The following is a 20755-nucleotide window of genomic DNA, read 5'->3' as shown; positions in this document are numbered from 1 at the left end:
GGGCCACTTAACTACACAGAATTAAAGAAACAAAATGAAAATAAACCAGTTTTAAACTAATGGATGTGACTGCTTGGCCCTGGCCCCCCAGTCTATATTTTTTCTGTTTATTTTCTCTCTGACTGTAGAACTTTACTTGCATTAGATCTTCCCATAGTGTCAGAGACACAAGTTCTCTAATCTCTTCTGATTCTAGTTTTGTACTCTTATATGTTTGCAAAAAGAAAAGGAGTACTTGTGGCACCTTAGAGACTAACCAATTTATTTGAGCATGAGCTTTCGTGAGCTACAGCTCACTTCATCGGATGCATTATTACCCCTCCTGTTTTGCTGCTATGTACAAGTTTAATGGCAAGTTCAATCTACGGTACATTTTAAAAAATACAAAGCAGCCATGCAGGGTGGACAGAGGTACTTGAGTGTTTTTTTTAGTCTGCAGAAAAATAATCTCTGGAAAGTCTGAATGTGTTCTGGACTAAGTTGCAATTCCCAGGAAGTGTCACTGCTTGGAGACCACCGCTTGTTTTTGCTTTATGCCAGAAGCAGTTCCACTTGGATGACCAAGGTAGAAGAATCAGAAAGTGAGGATAAACAAGGAGTGAAACTAAATAGGACAGCCAGGGTATCCAAGCTAAGAGGATTTAAAGAGTAAACAAACAGCATAAAAGGCAAATTATTTGCTGTTTGAATGATCCCACATGTAGGTATTTGTGACTCAAGAACCCCTCAATTTCAACTGGCAAGGGGGGGCAGAGTACAAGAATATCCTGATTCTGGTATAGAATGGGTGACCTGTCCCTCGGGGGAACACTGTACACCCCCATGTTCATCTTTATAAAATGGTTGTGTGGTATCCCATGCAAAGTTTGTCATGTTGGGTATCTTTGAAAGGCTCATAATGCACTGAGCATGGTTGTTATAGTGATGTTATAGTAATTGTTACAGTAAGGTTATAGGTTATAATTTCATGTATATAGTTAGGAGGCTCAAAATGTATCCTCATGGCTTAAGCAAGCCCATGCAAAAACTCTCCAAGAACTCAGTTCACACCTCGTCAGGGCACGGATGGGACAAACCCAGCCCAGCCTCACAGGAACAATGGACACTAGCTTAGGAAGCAGCAAAAGAATCTGTTAGACCCTTGAGGGAGTCACCCCCTTCCTTTGGGCAGTTTGGGACTGCGATGAGGTAATACTCACTTGACCCTGAAGGGGCGGGGGTAAAGCCAAGAGGAAAGAAAGAACATGATAAAAGGGAGAGACATTTTGCCATGATCTCTCTCTTCCACCTACATCTACAGACACCACCACCACCAAACAACTGAAACGCTGATGGAAGGGGAGAGCCTGACTGAAAAGTAACCAGCCAGCCTGTGGTGAGAAGCATCTAAGTTTTAAGGACATTGAAAGTGTTAAGATCAGCTTAGAATACGTTTTGCTTTTATTTAATTTAACCAAATCTGACTTATGCTTTGATTTATAATCACTTAATTTATCTTTATTAGTTAATAAATCCATTTGTTTGTTCTACCTGAAGCACTGTGTTTGGTTTGAAGTATGTCAGACTCTCCTTGGGATAACAAGCCTGGTGCATATCAATTTCTTTGTTAAACTGACAAACTTATATAAGCTTGCAGCGTCCAGCAGGCATTACTGGACACTGCAGTACAGAGGTTCCTAGGGCTGCGTCTGGGACCGGAGATACTGGTTAGCGTCATTCGCTTGCAAGTAGCTGGGAGCAGCTTACATGGCAGAGGCTGTGTGTGAACAGCCCAGGAGTGGGGCTTCTCACAGCAGAACAGTGTAAGGCTCGTTCCCAGAGTCAAGGAGTGGAGTAGCCTAGCAGATCACTGGTCCAGACAACACCAGAGGGGAACATCACACTATGTACATTCTAGTTCATCAAAGAATGTCATGGGAGGTTTAAATGACAGCCAGGGTCATACTGGTCACGAATATAGTTGTGAAATGTATGCAGATACTATGTAAGAAGTTATATGCTGCAAATATGTTTTAAAGTCTGTATCAAGGCAGAGTTAACAGACAGGCTTTCTGTCAGACATTGGATGTTTATTCTCCTGTCTCTCTGTCGGCATGTAAATTAAGCATTGTAAGCTACCCGGAGGGAGGCACGTTTACATGTTAAGTCAACAGAAAGATCTAACAGGTATAGGTACACAGAGGGGAAAGAGAACCTTATTTTAACATGCACCCCAAAGCTTTGTTTGGGCAACAAAGAAGACACCCCGTCCTCGAAGTAAACGGGCAGCATGTTTACTTTCATGAAAAAGAAATCAAAACCAGTCTGTGTTGCAATGCTCCATGGGACATTTAGGATAAGATAAACTTCTTTAGAAAGGGGGATAAACCTGTTAGTTTAATCTCTAGAAAGCACATTATGACTTTGTTTTATATGTTACCTTTCGTTTCTGTTATCCTTACTCACGGTCTCTTGCCTCTTTGCTATTAAAATTTGTTTTACCACAAATATATCTCACTGCTGTGGTATTAAGCAAGGTGCTGATCCTGCACTGACTCATACAAGCTTTTCCCTTGGAGACAGCCGACCTAGTATTTCTGTAGTGAGTAGATAAAGGACTGGAACCTAGAGCCCTGTACAGGACGAGTGTAGAACCCTGCAGTGGGACTGGGATCCCATGGGTCCTGCAGGAGCTGCTGCCATAATACCTGGAGTGGGATTAAAAGAAGTGCCACACAGGGTTCTACTGGACACTACAGGGGAACACTTCAAAGGGACTCTCGGTCTAGAGTGCACTTATTGTTAGCCTGCAGGTAATGTTCCCTCTAATTTTTGACAGGCCGTACGCACAAAAAATTTCTTCTGGGCAAATTGTTGTGCTTCTGGGCAAATTTTTGTGCGTGCGGTGTTTCACTGTGTGCACAGGGTTTAGGATCTGTGTGCATGCGCACACGTGCACAGCTTAGAGGGAACAGTGCCTGTAGAGCAAAATAAGGTCTGCTACAGGCCAGAGGACAGTGCTTGGGAGACTAACAGGCTGGTGGTGTCAGGGAGCTGGCACCCAGTTAAGCACAAACAAGTCTCCCTGCTCCTGAAGGCAGGGCAGCAACAAGCGACTCTCACTCCTGGGTACCCGAGAACTATCATAGTATAGCATTAGAAGAGGCTGACCCTGCTGTTTGTCAAAAGGCAAAACCCTGGGCTCCTGAAGCTGCAGCCTTCATTTTAATCATTAGATTATACTGCCTTAGGAAGGCAACAAAGCAAACCAAGACCGACCTTTTTGTATTAGAATTCCGTATCTGGAGAAGACTACAAAAGTTACAAGACTGGTTACTAAAGAGTTAAGCCCTTCAGATCGAGTTGATAGTTTTATTCCTCAGAAGCAATGAACATCTTTAACAGGTAGTTTCAGCTTTTTTGTTCTTTGAGTTTTACTTACTGTAGAAATCTATCATCCAGAGCTTTTCACACATTTCCTAATTAAAAACTTTAACATTTTTGCAGAGAGGTGGGGCATAAATTAAACAAAATTAGGCCGCCCCAGTGCAACTTAATTGAGTTCATGTGACTTACATCAGGGGAAAAAAAGTGAGCCAATGTATTTTGAGTTCAAGCAAGGCAGTTTTCTTAATTTTACACTGCAAAGAGAAAACTTCAAACTATTAGTTCAGCGGTAGATCCGGGATAATAAAAAGGGCCCAGTGGCATAATGAAAATGTTAGAGCCAAAAGACTAGAAACACCATGGCTAACAGACCCCTTCATCACAAGGGCTCCAGGCCACACTCTCCACTGGGGAAAGGGTTCAGCTCCTCTACAGTTAGAGGAATTTCACCATCTTATTCCAGAAGTTATTTTGGCCCTCTTTGGGCTCCTACTGCCTTACTTCCCATATGATGGTAGAAAGGCATCTAGGTCACTGCAGGAAAGTTGCCTGGAAAACAAATTAATTTAAAAAAAAAATTTTTTTAACTGCACACCTGCTGTGTTCATTATCTCAGTGCCGGAGGCTCCTTGTGATCAGTGATAATTTAGTTTTCCAATACAACCCCTCAAACCCTACACAATAGCTTCTTTCATTAAAAATTGTGTTAGATAATAACCATTCTGCATGAAATGTGCTGAGAAAACACTGCACAGACCAGGCAGATACCAACATTAAAGAACAAACAGTATTTTTCCTGTCAGAGCTTTTAATAATTCTAATAAAAAGAAAACGCAGCCTGCCTTATTTTCCTCTGTTCTGCATAATCTGTAGCCACAGCAGCATGCTTGATTGCATTTGAAGAATGTCTTTCTGAAAACTTTCCATGTAGCACTTGCTCAATTTTTCCTTAACATGCCATTGCATAGCTCATCACTAAGATTTGTAACAACAGATACACATCATCAATACTAAAAGGACAACACTCCCAATGTTATGATAGAAACCTGCAATGAGTGTACACCATCCCGAGGCCTTTCATGTTATGTTAACATATTTCCATTTCTTGATTAGTCCTGCTATTACAGATCATGCTTTGGAGAAAGTGCTTTGCTTAAAGAAGCTGATTAAACGATCTTTTTTTCCCCCTTTTTAATCACAAAGAAGGAAAGCCAGAAGTCAAGCATGCAAACAGCACAAAATGGCACTCTAAGGCAGAATCCAGGTCCTTTGTTTGGAGAGGGGCTTCCAAATTTAGGAAGACTGAGCACTGGACTCCAAAGAATCCATCACCTTTGGTATGGGAATAGAAAATTATGCCTCCGAGCCTTCAGCCTCAGCACTGGCTAAAAAGGTCATTCTTCAGCTCCCTCCAAGAACAGCCAGGGAGATAAGCACCACTGGCCATGCTCAACCCAAAGATCAACTGGTGTTTTCGCATCAATTCCACCTCTGTGGTGGGTCATAGGAAGTGCCAGCAAGAACCGTATCCCACTCATGAAAAGATAGAGGAGGAATTTCTAGGATATTTTCGCCCTCTCAACAAAATGCCAGGCAAAGAAGCCACTGAGATCCCCTCACAATCATGCGAAAGAATGAGTAGGTCTCATCTCTCAACCAGGATTGGAAGGCAAAGGTTAAAACCCTATTGTCAAGAGCCAAAGAAGGGTGTTTTCTAAATCCCTATCTTTTGGAAGCCAGAGAGGGATTCATGTATGCAGCATGACTGACTCAGCATGCTTCTGAACATATTACTGTAGGATAAAATTGACTGAGGCTTATACACCACCAGATTGGTATGCAATGGAACCAGTGATTGTGAATTAGTAAGCTTTAACTAACAGAAACTCGCAGGATGAGGGACAACTGTAGAAGTCTGAGAAAGGTCCTGAAGTGATGTCCCACCATGAGTTATTCAGGGGTATTTAAGATTATTAGTAGTATTATCCTAATGCACAGCAGCCCCAATTAGGGACACGGACCCCATTGTGCCAGGCACTGTACAAACAGAACAAAAAGATCATCCCTGCTCCAAAGAACATACACTCTAAGTGCAAGACAAGAAACAGCAGCAGGTTGTAATGAAAATTGATGGTCCTTTGGTTATGCAGTCTGATAACAAGACAGTCACTCAGTCAGTGGCAAACAAGTTTAGAACAAATACGTCACACAGCACTGGTATATCCAACCTGTGGAATTTACTTCCATAGAAGTCTGAGTCATGCCTGTGGAAAGAATTCAAACAGAGCTGAACAATTTTATGGCCAACAGTATTTGCAGCTGTGTCTGCTAAAATAAGGGTAAATCAAATATGCCTCAGGGAATAAAGTGTTCCCCATGGAGGGTTATGTAGCACTATAATCGCATCAATTTTGGACACTTACTAATCACTGTGGCATAAGATGATGTATTTTACATTGTAATCTTTTTTCTCAACTATTGCTAGCCACATATTTCTAGGAGTATGCAGCAATGTGCTTGGCTTTTTCTTTAAAGGATGTTTGAACCATCATGTAATTCTGGATCAACAGGGTTTTTGTTCAGTATGTCATTTCTAGTGCCTTACCTCCCACATAGCTTATTAAAGGAACATGAACTTCCATCCTGTTGTCTTCCTCAAGTTCTATTTTAGCATTTGGCCTGTCCCATCCAGATCTTTTGTCAAAAAAGGCAGAACTGGGTCCTTAAAAGTTAATATATTAAGGCTTAAAACATGATGAGCTTGAAGAACCAGAAAAAAATTATATACAGAACCTCTTAGTGGAAGGAACACCAAATGCATGTAGGCGATCAACTGCGTTTTCTGCTCTCATCTGATGGAAGAATTAGTGTTGCTACTAAATTCTGTGTTGCAAAAATAAGCATGCTCTCCAACGACACTCTACTGTGAGAGACTTTAAAAATTACATCTGTGTGTTTCATAATAATCAAACACTGCTGCTAAGAAAGTGAAAAGAATGCTTGAATACAGAAGACTAAACAGACTGAGGGATCGGGAAAGAGGGGGAAAATTAACAAATAGGAGACAAAGTTTAAAAATGAGTTATTAATATACATCTGAATACAAAAATATTACAATCATTGCAAAGACTGAAAAGAACCCAAGATGTTTTCTTTACATCATCTCTCTGATAGTTTGGCAAATGCTTGTGTTCTTTGTTCTGCTGTCATGTGCTCACAGGCTTCCAAGATATTTGCCACAATTAAAGTCTGTTGAATTGTTTTTGCCTTTACCCATATTCTTCCATTCATTCCAAACACTATCTCAAAAGGGTAGAGTTGTCCCAATTCCTGAATGATTTCACAATTGGGAGCTAAAAGCCTGAAAACAAAGTAAAAGGGATGGCAGAAGAAGAAATTATTGTGTAACAAATACATTTCAGTGTTGCTAGTCAATGACAGGACTACTGCTAATACCACTAGTAGTATGAAGGCATCTGTAGCAACTTCAATAGTTAAGGCTGAATTGAGCTGAAAACATGGATTCAAACTTTATTATAATATAACATAGTAACATTTTGAACTTCTTGTTTAGTGCTCATGTATGAGTTTAATTTTAAAAATTTCTTCTTGGTTTTGGAATTTAAGAGTTAAGATTAAATTTAAAAATCCCCCCCAAAAATGTATCCTGCAGTGACACCATGCAACAATCATAATGAAGATAGTCTAGTGTTTGTGAACCAGACTTAATTAAGTTGATTTTTAGCTCCTCATTTGCGACTGAGCAGAAAATAGGATTTATTCTAACCTGTAACAGTTCATCCAGACTGTATGAGAAAGAGGTGCTAATTAAAAATCTTTGAACAACAGAGGGTATTTTTTGCTATTGCCCCTTCCTTCCCTCATCCCCTGCATAGCTTTTGGAGGGAGGAAACGGAATTCTTTTTTTGTTTCTTCACAGTCCTTTTCTTGGTACTCTTTGGAAGAGAGACTTCTAAGGATGCTTGAGAATGCCACTGAAGGCTGTGTGAAGACTGTGTTCAAGGAACTGATGTCATTCTCAGACCAATTGCTATATACAGATTCTACTCTACCACTGAAGACGGAAATATGTACATAGCAAATTTATGATTAGCCTCCATAGGTGACAAAAGCAAGTTTCTGATGGATTGGGTTCACAATATTTTCTAAATAATGTAGCAAGAAGATCAAGTAGAAAAGAAATTCCACTTCAATACACTACCACGTAATAAAGTTAAAAGGTAAAGTCTACAGTAGAATATGGTTAGAGTACAACTTTCTCAAGGAAGCAGCAAAGAGGCTTATTAATTTAAAATGCCAGTTTGTAATTGAGGAACAGAGAGGAGCATTTTTAGTTTTGTGACATCTATTGGTTTCTACTTATTGTATTTTATTGTTCGTTTCCCCTTTCTTTATACTATATTATATTTGTATGCTGATTACAAACTTAGGACCACAAAGAACAACTTTGTCAGGCAATAATGTTGACAATATGTGCCCTAAGAACAATATAATACACATCTGTTACTCCACGTGTTATGCTGCTCAGACCTGCTGGTTATGGACATCCAATGCTAAAGCATTAAATATTAGGGTGCATACCAGTTTTCATCAAGATGAAGAGTTTCACTCATCTGTCACAGCTCAAAAAATTGACAAAATTCAGCTTCTCTCTCATTCCTGGAAAGTTAAAAATTGTAATACTTACTTTCTTATTAGACCTAAAGAAACCTTAAACAAGAGGCCTTCGTGTCCAATTACTCCCATTCCATTCGCTCTTCCGCTGCTGTCTATACAGACCATCTCTGGTTCCATGTCTTTATTGGCTACAATGAATTGACCATAAATAAGATCTCCCACCTAAAACAAGCGATGGGAAATGTTCAGAGAAACTGTATCATGTCTGTATATCTTTTTGGTTAAACTCGTCCCTAGGTTCTTTACAAAAATACACAGTTATGCAACAGTAGATTGAGATATATAAGCAGTTTATTTTTCAACATTTATCCATTCTTCCAGTGCAGTCATGTCTTGTGGATGCTACAGGTGTTAACTCGTATTATCTACCTACTCCTTGGCACAGTTATATAGATAGGGTTGCCGAAGACCTCAACAGTTGCAAAAGGAACTCTGCGTGTATGTAGCAGAGACTTTCCTTTAAAGCAACACTCACCACAAACCTCATATATGGTATTTTTAAAAATAAACCAGTTTCCTCATCTTTTCACTCCTTTTTAGATGTAAAACAGAAGGCTTTTAAACATAACTTACTTTCATAATTTAAATAGTTTACTTTTTCATTTCACTCAGCTTGGATAATGAAAATGGGTTAGTCTTCTTTTCTCTTTGCTTTTCAGTTTTACTTTCTGGTTATGGTATATTAGCAGGATGCAGCAATACTGGGATACATATACTAAAGAAAATAGTTTCTATTTAAATATTAAAGACAGAAACATTTCTATTGATGTCACCGTGATGCTGGAAAACCCTGTTTTAATGGGGTTGACAGGGCTGCTGTTAGACTTGCTGGGGTCTGGGGCGGAAGCCGAAACCCAAGCCCCACCACTTGTGGCCAAAGCCCAAGCTCCACTGCCTGGGGCTGAAGCTGAAGCCCAAGGGCTCCAGGCGTGAGTTGCGGGGCTCAGGTTACAGGTCCCCAGCCCCCTCCACCCAGGGTGATGAGGCTCAGGCAGGCTCAAGCTTCAGTCCCCCCTGCCAGGGTCATGTAGTAATTTTTGTTGTCAGAAGGGGGTCATGGTGCAATGAAGTTTGAGAAACCCTGTTCTATGCTATAAGAAAATTTTTCTTAATAACCTTGAAAATGTTTGCACTGAACTTCTGAACTAATTAATGGCCCTATCCAGTGGTGAGCTGGAGCCGGTTCGCACCGGTTCACTGGAACCAGTTGTTAAATTTAGAAGCCCTTTTAGAATCGGTGGAGGGACAACCGGTTCTAGAAGGGCTTCTAAATTTAGCAACTGGCCAAAAGTGGTGCCTTAGGCGCCAACTCCATGGGTGCTTCGGGGCTGGAGCACCCACAGGGAAAATTTGGTAAGTGCAGAGCACCCACCGGCAGCTCCCTGCCCCACGCTTGGCCCCAGCTCACCTCCGCTCCGCCCCTGAACACGCCGCCCCACTATGCTTCTCCACTCCCCCAGGATTCCCGCGAATCAGCTGTTCGCGCGGGAAGCCTTGGGGAGGCTGAGAAGCAAGCAGCGGCTCTGCGCTCAGGCCCAGGGAGGCGGAGGTGGAGGTGAGCTGGGGCGGGGAGCGGTTCCTGTGCACCCCCCTGGGTTACATGCTGCGGTGCGGGCAGCCCTCCTCGTGCCCCAACTCACCTCCGCTCCGCCTCCCTGGGCCTGGGCGCGAAGCCGCCGCTTGCTTCTCAGCCCTCCCAGGCTTCCCGCGCGAACAGCTGATTCGGGGAAGAAGCAAAGCGGGGCAGCGTGTTCAGAGGAGGCGGCGGAGCGGAGGTGAGCTGGCTCTTAGGGGCAGGGCGGGGTGGGCACCCACTACGGTGGCCCACGAGACCCTCCTGCCCAGTTCTGGAGGCAGTCAGGGGACAGGGGAGGAGGGTGGATGGGGCAGGAGTCCCAGGGGCAGGCCTGACCCCTCGTGGGGTGAGGAGGGAACCGGTTGTTAAGATTTTGGCAGCTCATCACTGGCCCTATCCCATCTTGGAAATGCGATGTGCAAGGAAGCTCATCCTGCGGACTTGGAAGCTGAATGAAGGAAATAAAGTCACAGGAAAATGTTCTGTTTCCCTCTTTGCTGTTAGCTTTGAACTGACAGGGCCAAAGTCTTGAGGCAGAGATCCCCAGGGGTTACCCCTGGGTCTGCCCCGAATGACACTTTCAGTGACAGATCATTACAACTCTCATGCTCTTAGGATTTAGGTTATAACTCATTTATATGTACACACTTGCTTGCTTTAACCTGTAAGTAACTCTCTTATTTCTTTTTCCTAGTTAACAAATCTTTAGATAGTTTATTACAGGATTGGCTACAGGCATTGTCTTAGGTATAAGATCTAGGGTACCAAATTATCTTGGGTAAACGTCTCTTGGGCTGAAAGCAACTTGAACGTGGATTGACTTTTGACCGTTAGTCCAGCTTGTCTGGGTGGCAAAATAGACTGGAGACTGTAAGGGGAGTGTTTGTGATCATAGGCGCCGACTTCCCCTCTGCCCCATGGGTGCTCGACTCCCACCCGCCCCTGTCCACCCCTGCACCACCCTCGCCCTCCCCCCAATCCCTCCCCTGCCCTGCCTATTTACCGCCTCCTCCCCCAAGTGCGCCAAGTCCCCAATCCTCTCCCTCCCTCCCGGAAAGTCCTAAGCGCCGCCTAACAGCTGTTAGGCGACAGGTGGGAAGCATTGGGAGGGGGAGGAGCAGGGACACCACGCTCGGGGGATGAAGAGAGAGTAGGAGTAGGGGGAGCTTGGCTGACCGTGGGAGTGGCACACCTGCTAATTTTCCCCCATGGGTGCTCCAGCCCCACAGCACCCACGGAGTCAGTGCCAATGTCTGTGATTCCCTGGTAAGACTGTAGCAGTGATCCCGGAGCTTACATTTGTTACTGGCTTGGTGAAAGCTAATTATAGAACACATCACCAGGTTGTGGGGGAGGGGGAGGGGGGTCCTACCCTGTTTGACAGTCTGCCCTGAAGCAGGCACTCACAGTCGGGCGCTACTCCAGACAGCGTGACAATCACATTTTGTAAGAGCCTGTTTTATAAAACGTGAATTTTAGGCGTAAACTGATCTCAGACTGTCTCTTTGAAGGGCTATTCTACCACAGAACTGCCATCTTCTGCCTGTGATATTATGAGAAGATACAGCTGTAACATCCTCTGTACAACAAATGGCAAAGTCTGGCATATATTGCTATGACGGTCAGCGATCAAAAGAAGAAAATCCCGGATCTGTAACTGACTTCCTTTGTCAGAGCCCAACAAAAAGGCCAAGGAGAAAGGGAAGGGAACAAAGCCACTACAGAAAAGTTTGTGCATGTCATGGAAAATCTATCATATATCAGAACATCTTATGACTAAGGGATACAGACAAATATTTGAGTAAATTTTAAATAGTTACTTTGCAAGAAAGTGAAAACATAATACTTTAAAGGTTTCAATACTGCCAATATATATAACAAGAACATTACCTGCACATTTGGTCTGTTTCTTTTGGTTGCACCTTCAAATGCCAAGTAGGACAAAGAAGCTTGGTCACTTCCACCGACATCCACTTTGAATATGTCACCTGCCTTGATAGTCACTATGCCTATCACATGATCTCCCTTGACTGGGACATACTGAAAATGAAAACAAAAGACATATACGAGAAATGAATATATCTTTTTACATGTATATACACATACATACACACACAAGCATTGTATACAAAGAAGCTGAGTGATCAAACTTATTTGCAAAATAAGTTGCTGAAAAAAAAATCTTGATACAGTACCAAAATGAACTTCTATTTTTAGAAGGCACAGTACTATAATACCAGACACTGTGGGTATGTACTCAGGAGACTAGCTGCTGGCACACTTCTATTTTTAGTGCATTAGCTTGAGCTAGCACACCTATCTACCTCCACCGGGAAGCACACTCCAGCTGTAATAAAGACATACCCTAACGATGTGTCTTCACAGCAGTTAGGTCAAGTGTTATCTAGCTTGACTTCCATCCACACACAAATCTCTAGCTCAAGTTAATTGTTGCTTTAAGCTCAAGCTAGCTGACCCTTTGAGGGAGTGGGTGGTTTGATGCTTGAGTGATTCTGAATCTAGTAATGCTGTGTGAATGCAACAGCTCAAATTACAAGAGTCTCACCAGCAGCAAATCCAATTACTCTGTGTAACTCCAGTGTTGTTTTCCAGTGTGGTGGTCACTCTCACTGGAACTAACCTAGCTTTGAGTACAGTGAAGACAAGCCCTTAGAGTAACACTATAAAATTAGGAGTGTAACAAAAAATTGCAGAAAGACATCCTGATTGCATCTCTCTTTCAGGGGAAATGACAGCAAATTCACAAGGGACAACCCTAACCCTAGGGTAACAGGGGATAGATTAGAAATAACGGTCTTCATTTTTAACTTCTATTGTATCTACAAATTTTTGTTAACATGATGACTAGCGAAATAATCAGTAGTGCCATTTAAATCTTCTTTAAATTTCAGCATTAACTCTCCATTAAGGTTACGACAACAATTTACACATCAGAAAGATATTATTTCAGTATGGCAGCAGAATGAGCAAAAACATTATATTAATTAATGTTTGGATGGTTTCTCTTTTAGGAGGCCCCTTATCCACATTACTGCTAGAACTGAGAGTTTGCAACCAAATAGGGTCACAGTCCGCTTCACCAATAACAGTTTACAGCCACATAGCAACTTTTCAGCCATTACGGCCATGTTTCTATTTCTGTAACTAGCAACTCTACCTAACAGAAGTTTATTATGAGAAATTTTGGCCAACTATCCCATATCCCACCAGTTGCTGCAGCCTGCACCAAGTGAGGTTATTTTAGTACCTCCTCAGCCCCCTTCTTTCCACATGAGATTACAGTTAAGTCTTCTGAGTAAGTTTAGATGCTGGGGAGGATTCCCACACTTGGCACAAAGGGGGAAAAAAAAAATCTCCCATTGTTACCAGCAGCAGTGCATTTTTACCAGTGATACCTCTAGCGACCTCAGCTACCAGTTGCAACACTCAACGGAACAAGGAACATATCTAGCTGGTTTGTTGCATGCAGCAAAGGGCAGAAAAACCCTGTATACGGTAGCACTCCCACTTTCACAACCACATCAGTAGTAAATTACCGCCCGAAGCCTGGTACTTGTGTGCCCCTAGAGCAGCAACTTATGTGCACCGTTGGATATACAACTGTACAGTGTTATGGAAGGGTTAGTTATTACAAGAACACAGTTGTGGATGACCTCCACGCAACAAAACAACAGCGTGCATCACTCCTTACAAGGAGAAAAGGAGTATTTGTGGCACCTTAGAGACTAACCAATTTATTTGAGCATAAGCTTTCGTGAGCTACAGCTCACTTCATCGGAAGAAGTGAGCTGTAGCTCACGAAAGCTTATGCTCAAATAAATTGGTTAGTCTCTAAGGTGCCACAAGTACTCCTTTTCTTTTTGCGAATACAGACTAACACGGCTGTTACTCTGAATCCTTACAAGGACTGATCCCTGTGCCACACTAGCCTTCAAGTTGGGGATTATAAGCAGCATCGTAAACAGATTTTAATCAATCGTGCCATTGTGGCAGACTATAGTAGTAATTTGTGTGTGGACGGGAATAAATGGACACCAGACGTTGGCTGCAGCCCCGCAATTCCCAAGGAAAGCAATGGAAGGGGTTTCCACTCCGGTTCTGCCACTTTGAAGCTCTGAATGAAGGGTGCCACAGTGAGCTTTAAAGAGGAAGCCAGCTGCAGCTCCTGGAGAGTGAGAACATGGGGCAAGGGGAAGGGAGAGAGGGACCGCGGCAGCAAAGGTGAGCTTCAGAGCCAGCTCACCCGGGCTTCTGCCAAGGCACTCCGGCCGCAGAGCCACACGGAGCCCACCACGGGAAAGGCACGTACAGCCAGTGATGAGCTGCCAAAATCTTAACCCTCCTCACCCCACGAGGGGGTCATGGCCAGGCCCTGCCCCTGGGACTCCTGCCCCAACCAACCCCCTGCGTTCCTTGATGCTCCCCCTCGCGGGACCCCTGCCCCATCCAACCCCCTCCCCTGTCCCCTGACTGCCTCCAGAACCGGGCAGGAGGGTCTCGTGGGCCACCGTAGTGGGTGCCCACCCCGCCCAGCCCCTAAGAGCCAGAGGGACCTGCCGGGGGCAAGGTGGAGAGTCCCGCCAGTGCTTACCTGGGGCAGCTCCCAGGAAGCATCCAGCAGGTCCCTCTGGCTCTTAGAGGCAGGGTAACGTAGTTAGAGGGGGAACAGAGGGAGCGGCCATTCACCCACCGATCACATCAAAAGTGGCGCCTTAGGCACCGACTCCCTGGGTGCTCTGCACCCACCAGCAGCTCCCCACCCCGCACCCGGCCCCAGCTCACCTCCACTCCGCCGCCTCCTCCTCTAAACACGCTGCCCCGCTTTGCTTCCCCCCCCCCAGCCGCGAATCAGCTGTTTGCGCGGGAAGCCTGGGAGGACTGAGAAGCAAGCAGCGGCTTTGTGTTCAGGCCCAGGGAGGCAGATCAGAGGTGAGCTGGGGCACAAGGAGGGCTGCCCGCGCCACAGCAGGTAACCCAGGGGCACACAAGGGAACCGCTCCCTGCCCCAGCTCGCCTCCGCCTCCCTGGGCCTGAGCGCAAAGCCTCTGCTTGCTTCTCAGCCCTCCCAGGCTTCCCGCGCGAACAGCTGATTTGCAGGATTCCGGGGGGAGGGGGACAGAGCAGGGTGGCGCGTTCAGGGACAGAGATGGAGCAGAGCTGAGGCCAAGCGCGGGACAGGGACCTGCCGGTGGGTGCTCTGCACCCACCAAATTTTCCCCATGGGTGCTCCAGCCCCGAAGCACCCATGGAGTCTGCGCCTAAGGTACCTCTTTTGGTCAGTTGTTAAATTTAGAAGCCCTTTTAGAACCGGTTGTCCCTCCACCGGTTCTAAAAGGGCTTCTAAATGTAACAACCGGTTCCAGCGAAGGGTCTCCAGCTCACCACTGCGGGCAGCCCCCGCTCTGCAGCGCCACCCGCCCCTCATTCCTTGGCCCCGCCCCGCCAGCTCCGGCGCTCTCACCCGCTTCTGCTGGGAGTCCACCCAGTAGACCGCGCCGGAGCCGCCTCCGGCCCCGCCCGCCTGGCGGTGCCGCAGCAGCCCGCACTTGGTGACCAGCAGCCCGGCCCCGCAGCTCCTCAGGCCCGGCCCGCACACCAACCGGCCCGGCAGAGCGGCGCCCGGGCCCAGCCACAGCCGCTCCCCATCCGCCTCGGGGTGGGCGGGCAGCAGCAGCACGTCCCCCGGCAGCACCACCTGCCCCACGCGCTCCTCAGCGGGCAAGGCCCCAGCCTCTGCCGCCGCCATGGTCAGGGTCAACCCCTTCGTCGGGCCGGCCAGCTTGCCCGAGCCTAGCGCGCGTGCGCGACAAGATGACGCGTGCGCAGAAAGCACAGAAAAATGGCGGCGGGGCGGAGTGGGTCACATCCGCGCGCACGCGCACTCTTAGTCGCTGCCTGGGCGTACGTTGCTGCGGGGTCGGCGGCGGCGCAGTTATGCTGACGGGGAGAAAAGAGCGGTGGTGTCCGGGCCTCAGCTGGGCTCGCTGCGGCTCCTGCCATGGCGGCGGGTGTCAGCCCCGGTGCCAGGGGGGCCCGCAGGCGGGGGGCGTTGGGCTGGTGCAGCCGAAGGGCCTGCCCCTGTGTCACACTTGTGCTGCCAGGCATGAACAAAGGGCCGTAGCGTGGCCCTAACTGGCTACTAAGCCTGTAAAATCAACCTCCATGTCCGCCTAACTCCCCCGCCGGACTTCACGCTGAAACTGTGCGATCGGAGGTGGGGGGGGTCTGCCCCTCTGCAACACATTGCAGGACCAGCTCCTGTACGCCCGCAGTAACTTCGTAGGTAATCAAATCCGCTTGCTCGTTACGGTTGACTGGTTCTATTTGAAATGTACACAACCCATTTTTTTTCTCTAATATTTTAATCATTCACTCGTGTACATATATACTAACTTCTAAACTAGAAAGCTGGAGTTATAATGAGAAAACGGAACAGAAGACTGATCTGCCACTGGATTGTTAACTAATGGCGACATCACCTGGCCAAAAAAAATACTTGGGGGTTGATTATAGGAATACCATGTCAAATTGACTTAGAAATTCACCTATCCTTCCTGCCTGTCTCTTAAACTCCAGCGGGCGCATGTGCGGCCCTGCGATTAATTTTTGTTTTTACCGCTGCGTTGTGCCAGGCTGCGTTACCATGAGCTTGCCCCTGAACCCCAAGCCCTTCCTGAACAGGCTGAGGGGGAAGCTGGTGATGGGGAAGCTGAAGTGGGCGATGCAGTACAAGGGCTAACTGCAAAAAGAAAAGGAGGACTTTTGGCACCTTAGAGACTAACAAATTTGTTTGAGCATAAGCTTTGTAGCTCACTTCATCGGATGCATGCAGTGGAAAATACAGTGGGGAGATTTTCCACAGCATGCATCCGATGAAGTGAGCTGTAGCTCTCGAAAGCTTATGCTCAAATAAATTTGTTAGTTTCTAAGGTGCCACAAGTCCTCCTTTTCTTTTTGCAGATACAGACTAACACAGCTGCTACTCTGAAGGGCTACCTGGTGTCTGTCAACAGCTACATGAACATGCAGCTTGCAAACACAGAAGAATACATAGATGGTGCATTGTCAGGACACCTTGGTGAAGTTTTGATAGATGTAACAATGTCCTATACATCAGAGGAGTAGAAGAAGAAGATGGAGAAATGAGAGAATAAGTTTGTATATTTCTGGAAAATAAAGATCATTTTTTTCACAACTTTAAAAAAAAAAAAAAAAACCAGCCCTTCTACCATGATCTTAAATAAAAAGAACCCTAAGAGTTTATTTATCAAAAATGTAACACGAACATGCAGACTATTGAAAAAAATAACAAGGTAGATGTAACAGCAAACTTTTAAATCTTGTCTTGCTTCCAGTTGCAGAGCAGAGAAAACCCCACCATTGGATGGGTGAGCTTGGCTATGATAGAACCTTAGCCAACTGCTAAAAACTCAGACCACCTGCTGCTCCTTCCCCAGTACCATGTGCTCTATCAAAGTGTCCCTTCCTTACTGCCAGAACCTCCAGTTTCCTCATTAACTGCTGCAATGCAGTTACACTAATAAATTCTGCAGATTTACCACTCTACACGTGACAAATGTATGTATGTTTGTTTAAAATCAACACATGTGGCAGCCATTACTTATGACTGGTAAAAACTGATGCATTAAAATGGAGAAAGAAGATTTTAAAAATATCATACATTATAGTGTAATGCAATCTTTCATTCTGGGAAATGTAGCTAGCCATTAAGAAAATATATTTTTCTTCCCTAAGTGCTGGGTTTTAGTGGTACTCGGAGGGATTCTGGGTTGATTGACTAAGTTGCAATGATTTGTTTTCCTTGTGTTACATGGTCATCATGTAAGGTTGTCTGGTAAAATAAATAATGAGCCAACTCTTTGGAGCCATATGTGATTATGCACATGCCTCTCCTTTCTGGCCCCCCAGAAGGGGAGCACAGGCCAGAAGTTTTTCGCCACTGATTATGACTGCAAAGTTGGGCATTTGATTGGTTAAATATAAAAATAATCACATATTTTAAAGCTCTAATTTATTAGAGCAGTAACAAAACAGACTTTATAAACTCCAATAGACTTAGCCTTAAATCAGGTTCTCAATCTTGTTTTAATCACATCCCAAGTTGGCATTTTTTAAAATGTGGAATTCCCCCTAAAAAGTTGGCTGGTCTACCTCTCCCTCTTGAAGGAGCTCCTGCATCCTGGCATCTTGAAGGAGGGGCAGCCCGGCCAAATTTAGTGGCATTGTGACCTTAGGTGGCTCACAATGCGACTCACTCAAATTTAGTACTCCCCTAGAAAGTTTGGCATGCCCCACTGATTGAGAACCTCTGTCTTAGATAGATATGCCTAACTACAAAAAACAGGTTACTTAACCACCGAGTTATTTTAATTCAGGAAAAATGTGAAACACCTTGAAATTCACTTCTAAAAAATGAAAGACTGGCACAGTGATGCAATCAAAAATGTAGGCTGCCACTGACATCAGATCATTCTTGCTAGGATATTTGACAATATTTGTGATGAGTTGGCATTATTTGACTCGTCAATTGACTGGCTCGCTAAACCTAGACCAGGGGTCGGCAACCTATGGCAGGTGTGCCAAAGACGGCACGCGAGCCGATTTTTAATGGCACGCTGCTGCCTGCCGGGTCCCAGCCACCGGCCCCACTCAGCCCGCTCAGCCGCTGCCGAACCCAGGCCAGGACCCTGGCAGGCAGTAGCGTGCCATTAAAAATCCTGTCTGCCCTGGCCCTCTCTTCTCCGCCCCCCTGCAGAGGCAGGGTGAAGAAGCTTGGTCCTGGCAGCTGCTGCTGCAGGGCAGGCAAGCTCCCCCCTCCCCCACCTGTTCCCCCAATGTGCTGGGTTCCTGCCCAGAGAAGTGGAGCCGCAGCATGCTCGCTGCTCTGGGGAGGAGGCAGAGAAGAGGTGGGGATGGGGCCTTGAGGAAGGGAGGTGGAATCAGGGCATATCCCCTCCAGCCCCCTGCCATGAGCCGCTCTGGGCAGGAGGCTGGGAGCACCCCCATGACCCTAGCCCACACCCTCAGCACTCTGCCCTGACCCCTACACCCCCCCCCACACCCCAGCCCTCTGCCCTGACCCCTGCACCCCCCCACACACACTCCCAGCCCTCTGCCCTGACCCCTGCACCCCCTCACACCTCAGCCTCCTGCCCTGACCCCTGCACCCCCTCACGGCCCCAGCCCTGACTCCAGCACCCCCCACACATACTCAGCCCTCTGCCCTGACTCCTGCACCCTCCTCACACGCCCCCTGCCCTGACTCCTGCACCCCACATACCCAGCGCCCCCACACACCATGCCCTGATTCTTGCACCCCCCACATTCTCACCCCCACCCTGAGCACCAAACGGGAACTCCTACCCCCCCCCCCACATTCCTACCTGCACGCCTCACACCAAAGGGAGTTGTGGAGCAGTTCTGTGATAATTTATGAATGTTGTATGCTATGTTGACCAGGTTATTGGGAAGTTTACTGTATGAATACTGTACATTGGTTTAGTGTAATAGCGTGCTATAAGAAAAACAAGCAGAAAGAAAATGGAATGGATGGAGATAAGCCATCCCTTGAAAAAACACTTGTGTTGTTGAGAGACAATGCCCAAACTATTAACTTTTAATATTTTACCTCCTGATTCCATCCATCTAACAGAACTGGCTTTGAGAAGTAGGGCCAAGGCCTGGGATCAAAAAGGACTATAACAGGTTAAAAAGATCTCTCAAGAAGAGGTAGTTGTTGGAGAATTGTTGGGAGAAACCAGACTGACACAGGCACCTCCTGGGATATCTGAAGAAGCTGGAATTGTAGGATTTAAGTAAGATAGATATGCATGTTGGTTGACTGTTTCAAAATCCTTTTTCTCTAAATGCTTTGTTCCTAGTATTAAACAGTGCTCTGATTTTGAAAAGGTTGTCTGATCACTAAATTTCACACTAATCACAGACTCCCAGAAGGAAGAACCACAGGTGCCAAATTCTGTCAGATCTCCTGGGTAAATACAGTTAATACATAGGATACTAGAAAAAAGGAGTACTTGTGAAGTGATGTCCGATGAAGTGAGCTGTAGCTCACAAAAGCTTATGCTCAAATACATTTGTTAGTCTCTAAGGTGCCACAAGCACTCCTTTTCTTTTTGCAGCTACAGACTAACACAGCTGCTACTCTGAAACCTGACATAGGATACTGTAGCCCAGGCCGTGGTATAAGAGTGGGAGATTTGTGGAATTCCATCCCAGGAGAGGCAAGGGCATGAGGCCTGACATCTAATGGGGTGCACTAAGAGAGACCAGGAAGGGGATGGAGGTGGAGTTAGTCTTACAACCATGAAAAGCCACTTCACAAGCCCTCTATGATAAGAGTTGCAAGAAGGGTGTTCAGGGGTTAGCTGTAGGGGATATGATCTGTATGTACATTTGTTATAACTTAATTAGAGGAACTCAAGTTTCTAAAATTTTGTATTGAATATACTCATTCCTTACCTGTGAGGAAATCTACTAGTTCAAAATATAAAGTGTAAATTGTCCCATTGGTATGAACTTGTCTATATATTTTTGAACTTCTACTATGATGTATTCATTTGGTAAGATTTTACTGGTCTATTAGTGCAGTCCTTTTTAATGACAAACTCTCTGCCTCATTTTGAGTTTAAACTGGCCTGAATATTTCCTTACGTGTTAGTTAGGGCTGTTGATTAATCACAGGTAACTCATGCAATTAACTCAAAAAATTAATTGTGATTAAAAAAATTAAATTGTGATTAATCACACTGTTAAAAGAATACCAATTGAAATTTATTAAATATTTTTGGTTGTTTTTCTACATTTTCACATAGATTTATTTCTGTTGCAACACAGAATACAAAATGTACAGTGCTCACTTTATATTATATTTGATTACAAATATTTGCACTGTAAAAATGATAAAGAAAAGAAATAGTATTTTTCAGTTCACCTCATACAAGTACTGTAATGCAATCTCTTTATTGTGAAAGTGCAACTTACAAATGTAGATTTTTGTTGTTGTTATATAAAGGCACTCAAAAACAAAACTAAGTAAAACTTTAGAGCCTGCAA

The 20755-nt window shown here is 45.3% G+C and overlaps 1 protein-coding gene and 1 long non-coding RNA gene across 2 annotated transcripts; one reads left to right on the top strand and one right to left on the bottom strand.

Moving 5' to 3' along the window:
• Window positions 1-2434: 2434 nt before the first annotated feature.
• EXOSC3 (exosome component 3) lies at window positions 2435-15422 on the bottom strand. The gene is made up of 4 exons (XM_074958714.1): window positions 15123-15422; window positions 11531-11680; window positions 8075-8226; window positions 2435-6727 (listed from the first exon to the last, which is right to left on the bottom strand). The coding sequence occupies exons 1-4, from the start codon at window positions 15405-15407 to the stop codon at window positions 6526-6528; spliced, it is 789 nt and encodes a 262-aa protein (XP_074814815.1). The 5' UTR covers window positions 15408-15422; the 3' UTR covers window positions 2435-6525.
• A 40-nt stretch (window positions 15423-15462) lies between these two features.
• On the top strand, window positions 15463-16884 carry LOC141990903 (uncharacterized). The gene is made up of 2 exons (XR_012640293.1): window positions 15463-15944; window positions 16622-16884. It is a non-coding gene; the product is annotated as an uncharacterized LOC141990903 (long non-coding RNA).
• Window positions 16885-20755: the final 3871 nt, after the last annotated feature.

Source organism: Natator depressus, chromosome 7, assembly GCF_965152275.1.
Source record: "Natator depressus isolate rNatDep1 chromosome 7, rNatDep2.hap1, whole genome shotgun sequence".
NCBI classification, from domain to species: domain Eukaryota; kingdom Metazoa; phylum Chordata; order Testudines; family Cheloniidae; genus Natator; species Natator depressus.
The sequence above is the reverse complement of the archived record's forward strand: the minus strand, read 5'-3'. Positions and strand labels throughout refer to the sequence as shown.

Excerpts from the sequence above, each read along its gene's own strand:
- EXOSC3 (XM_074958714.1), bottom strand. The coding sequence starts at position 15,407 with ATGGCGGCGGCAGAGGCTGGGGCCTTGCCCGCTGAGGAGCGCGTGGGG. Across the intron at positions 8,227-11,530 it reads GAAACAGACCAAATGTGCAG|GTGGGAGATCTTATTTATGG; the intron begins GTAATGTTCTTG and ends CGCTTGTTTTAG. Across the intron at positions 6,728-8,074 it reads TCTTTAGGTCTAATAAGAAA|GCTTTTAGCTCCCAATTGTG; the intron begins GTAAGTATTACA and ends CTTTGTTTTCAG.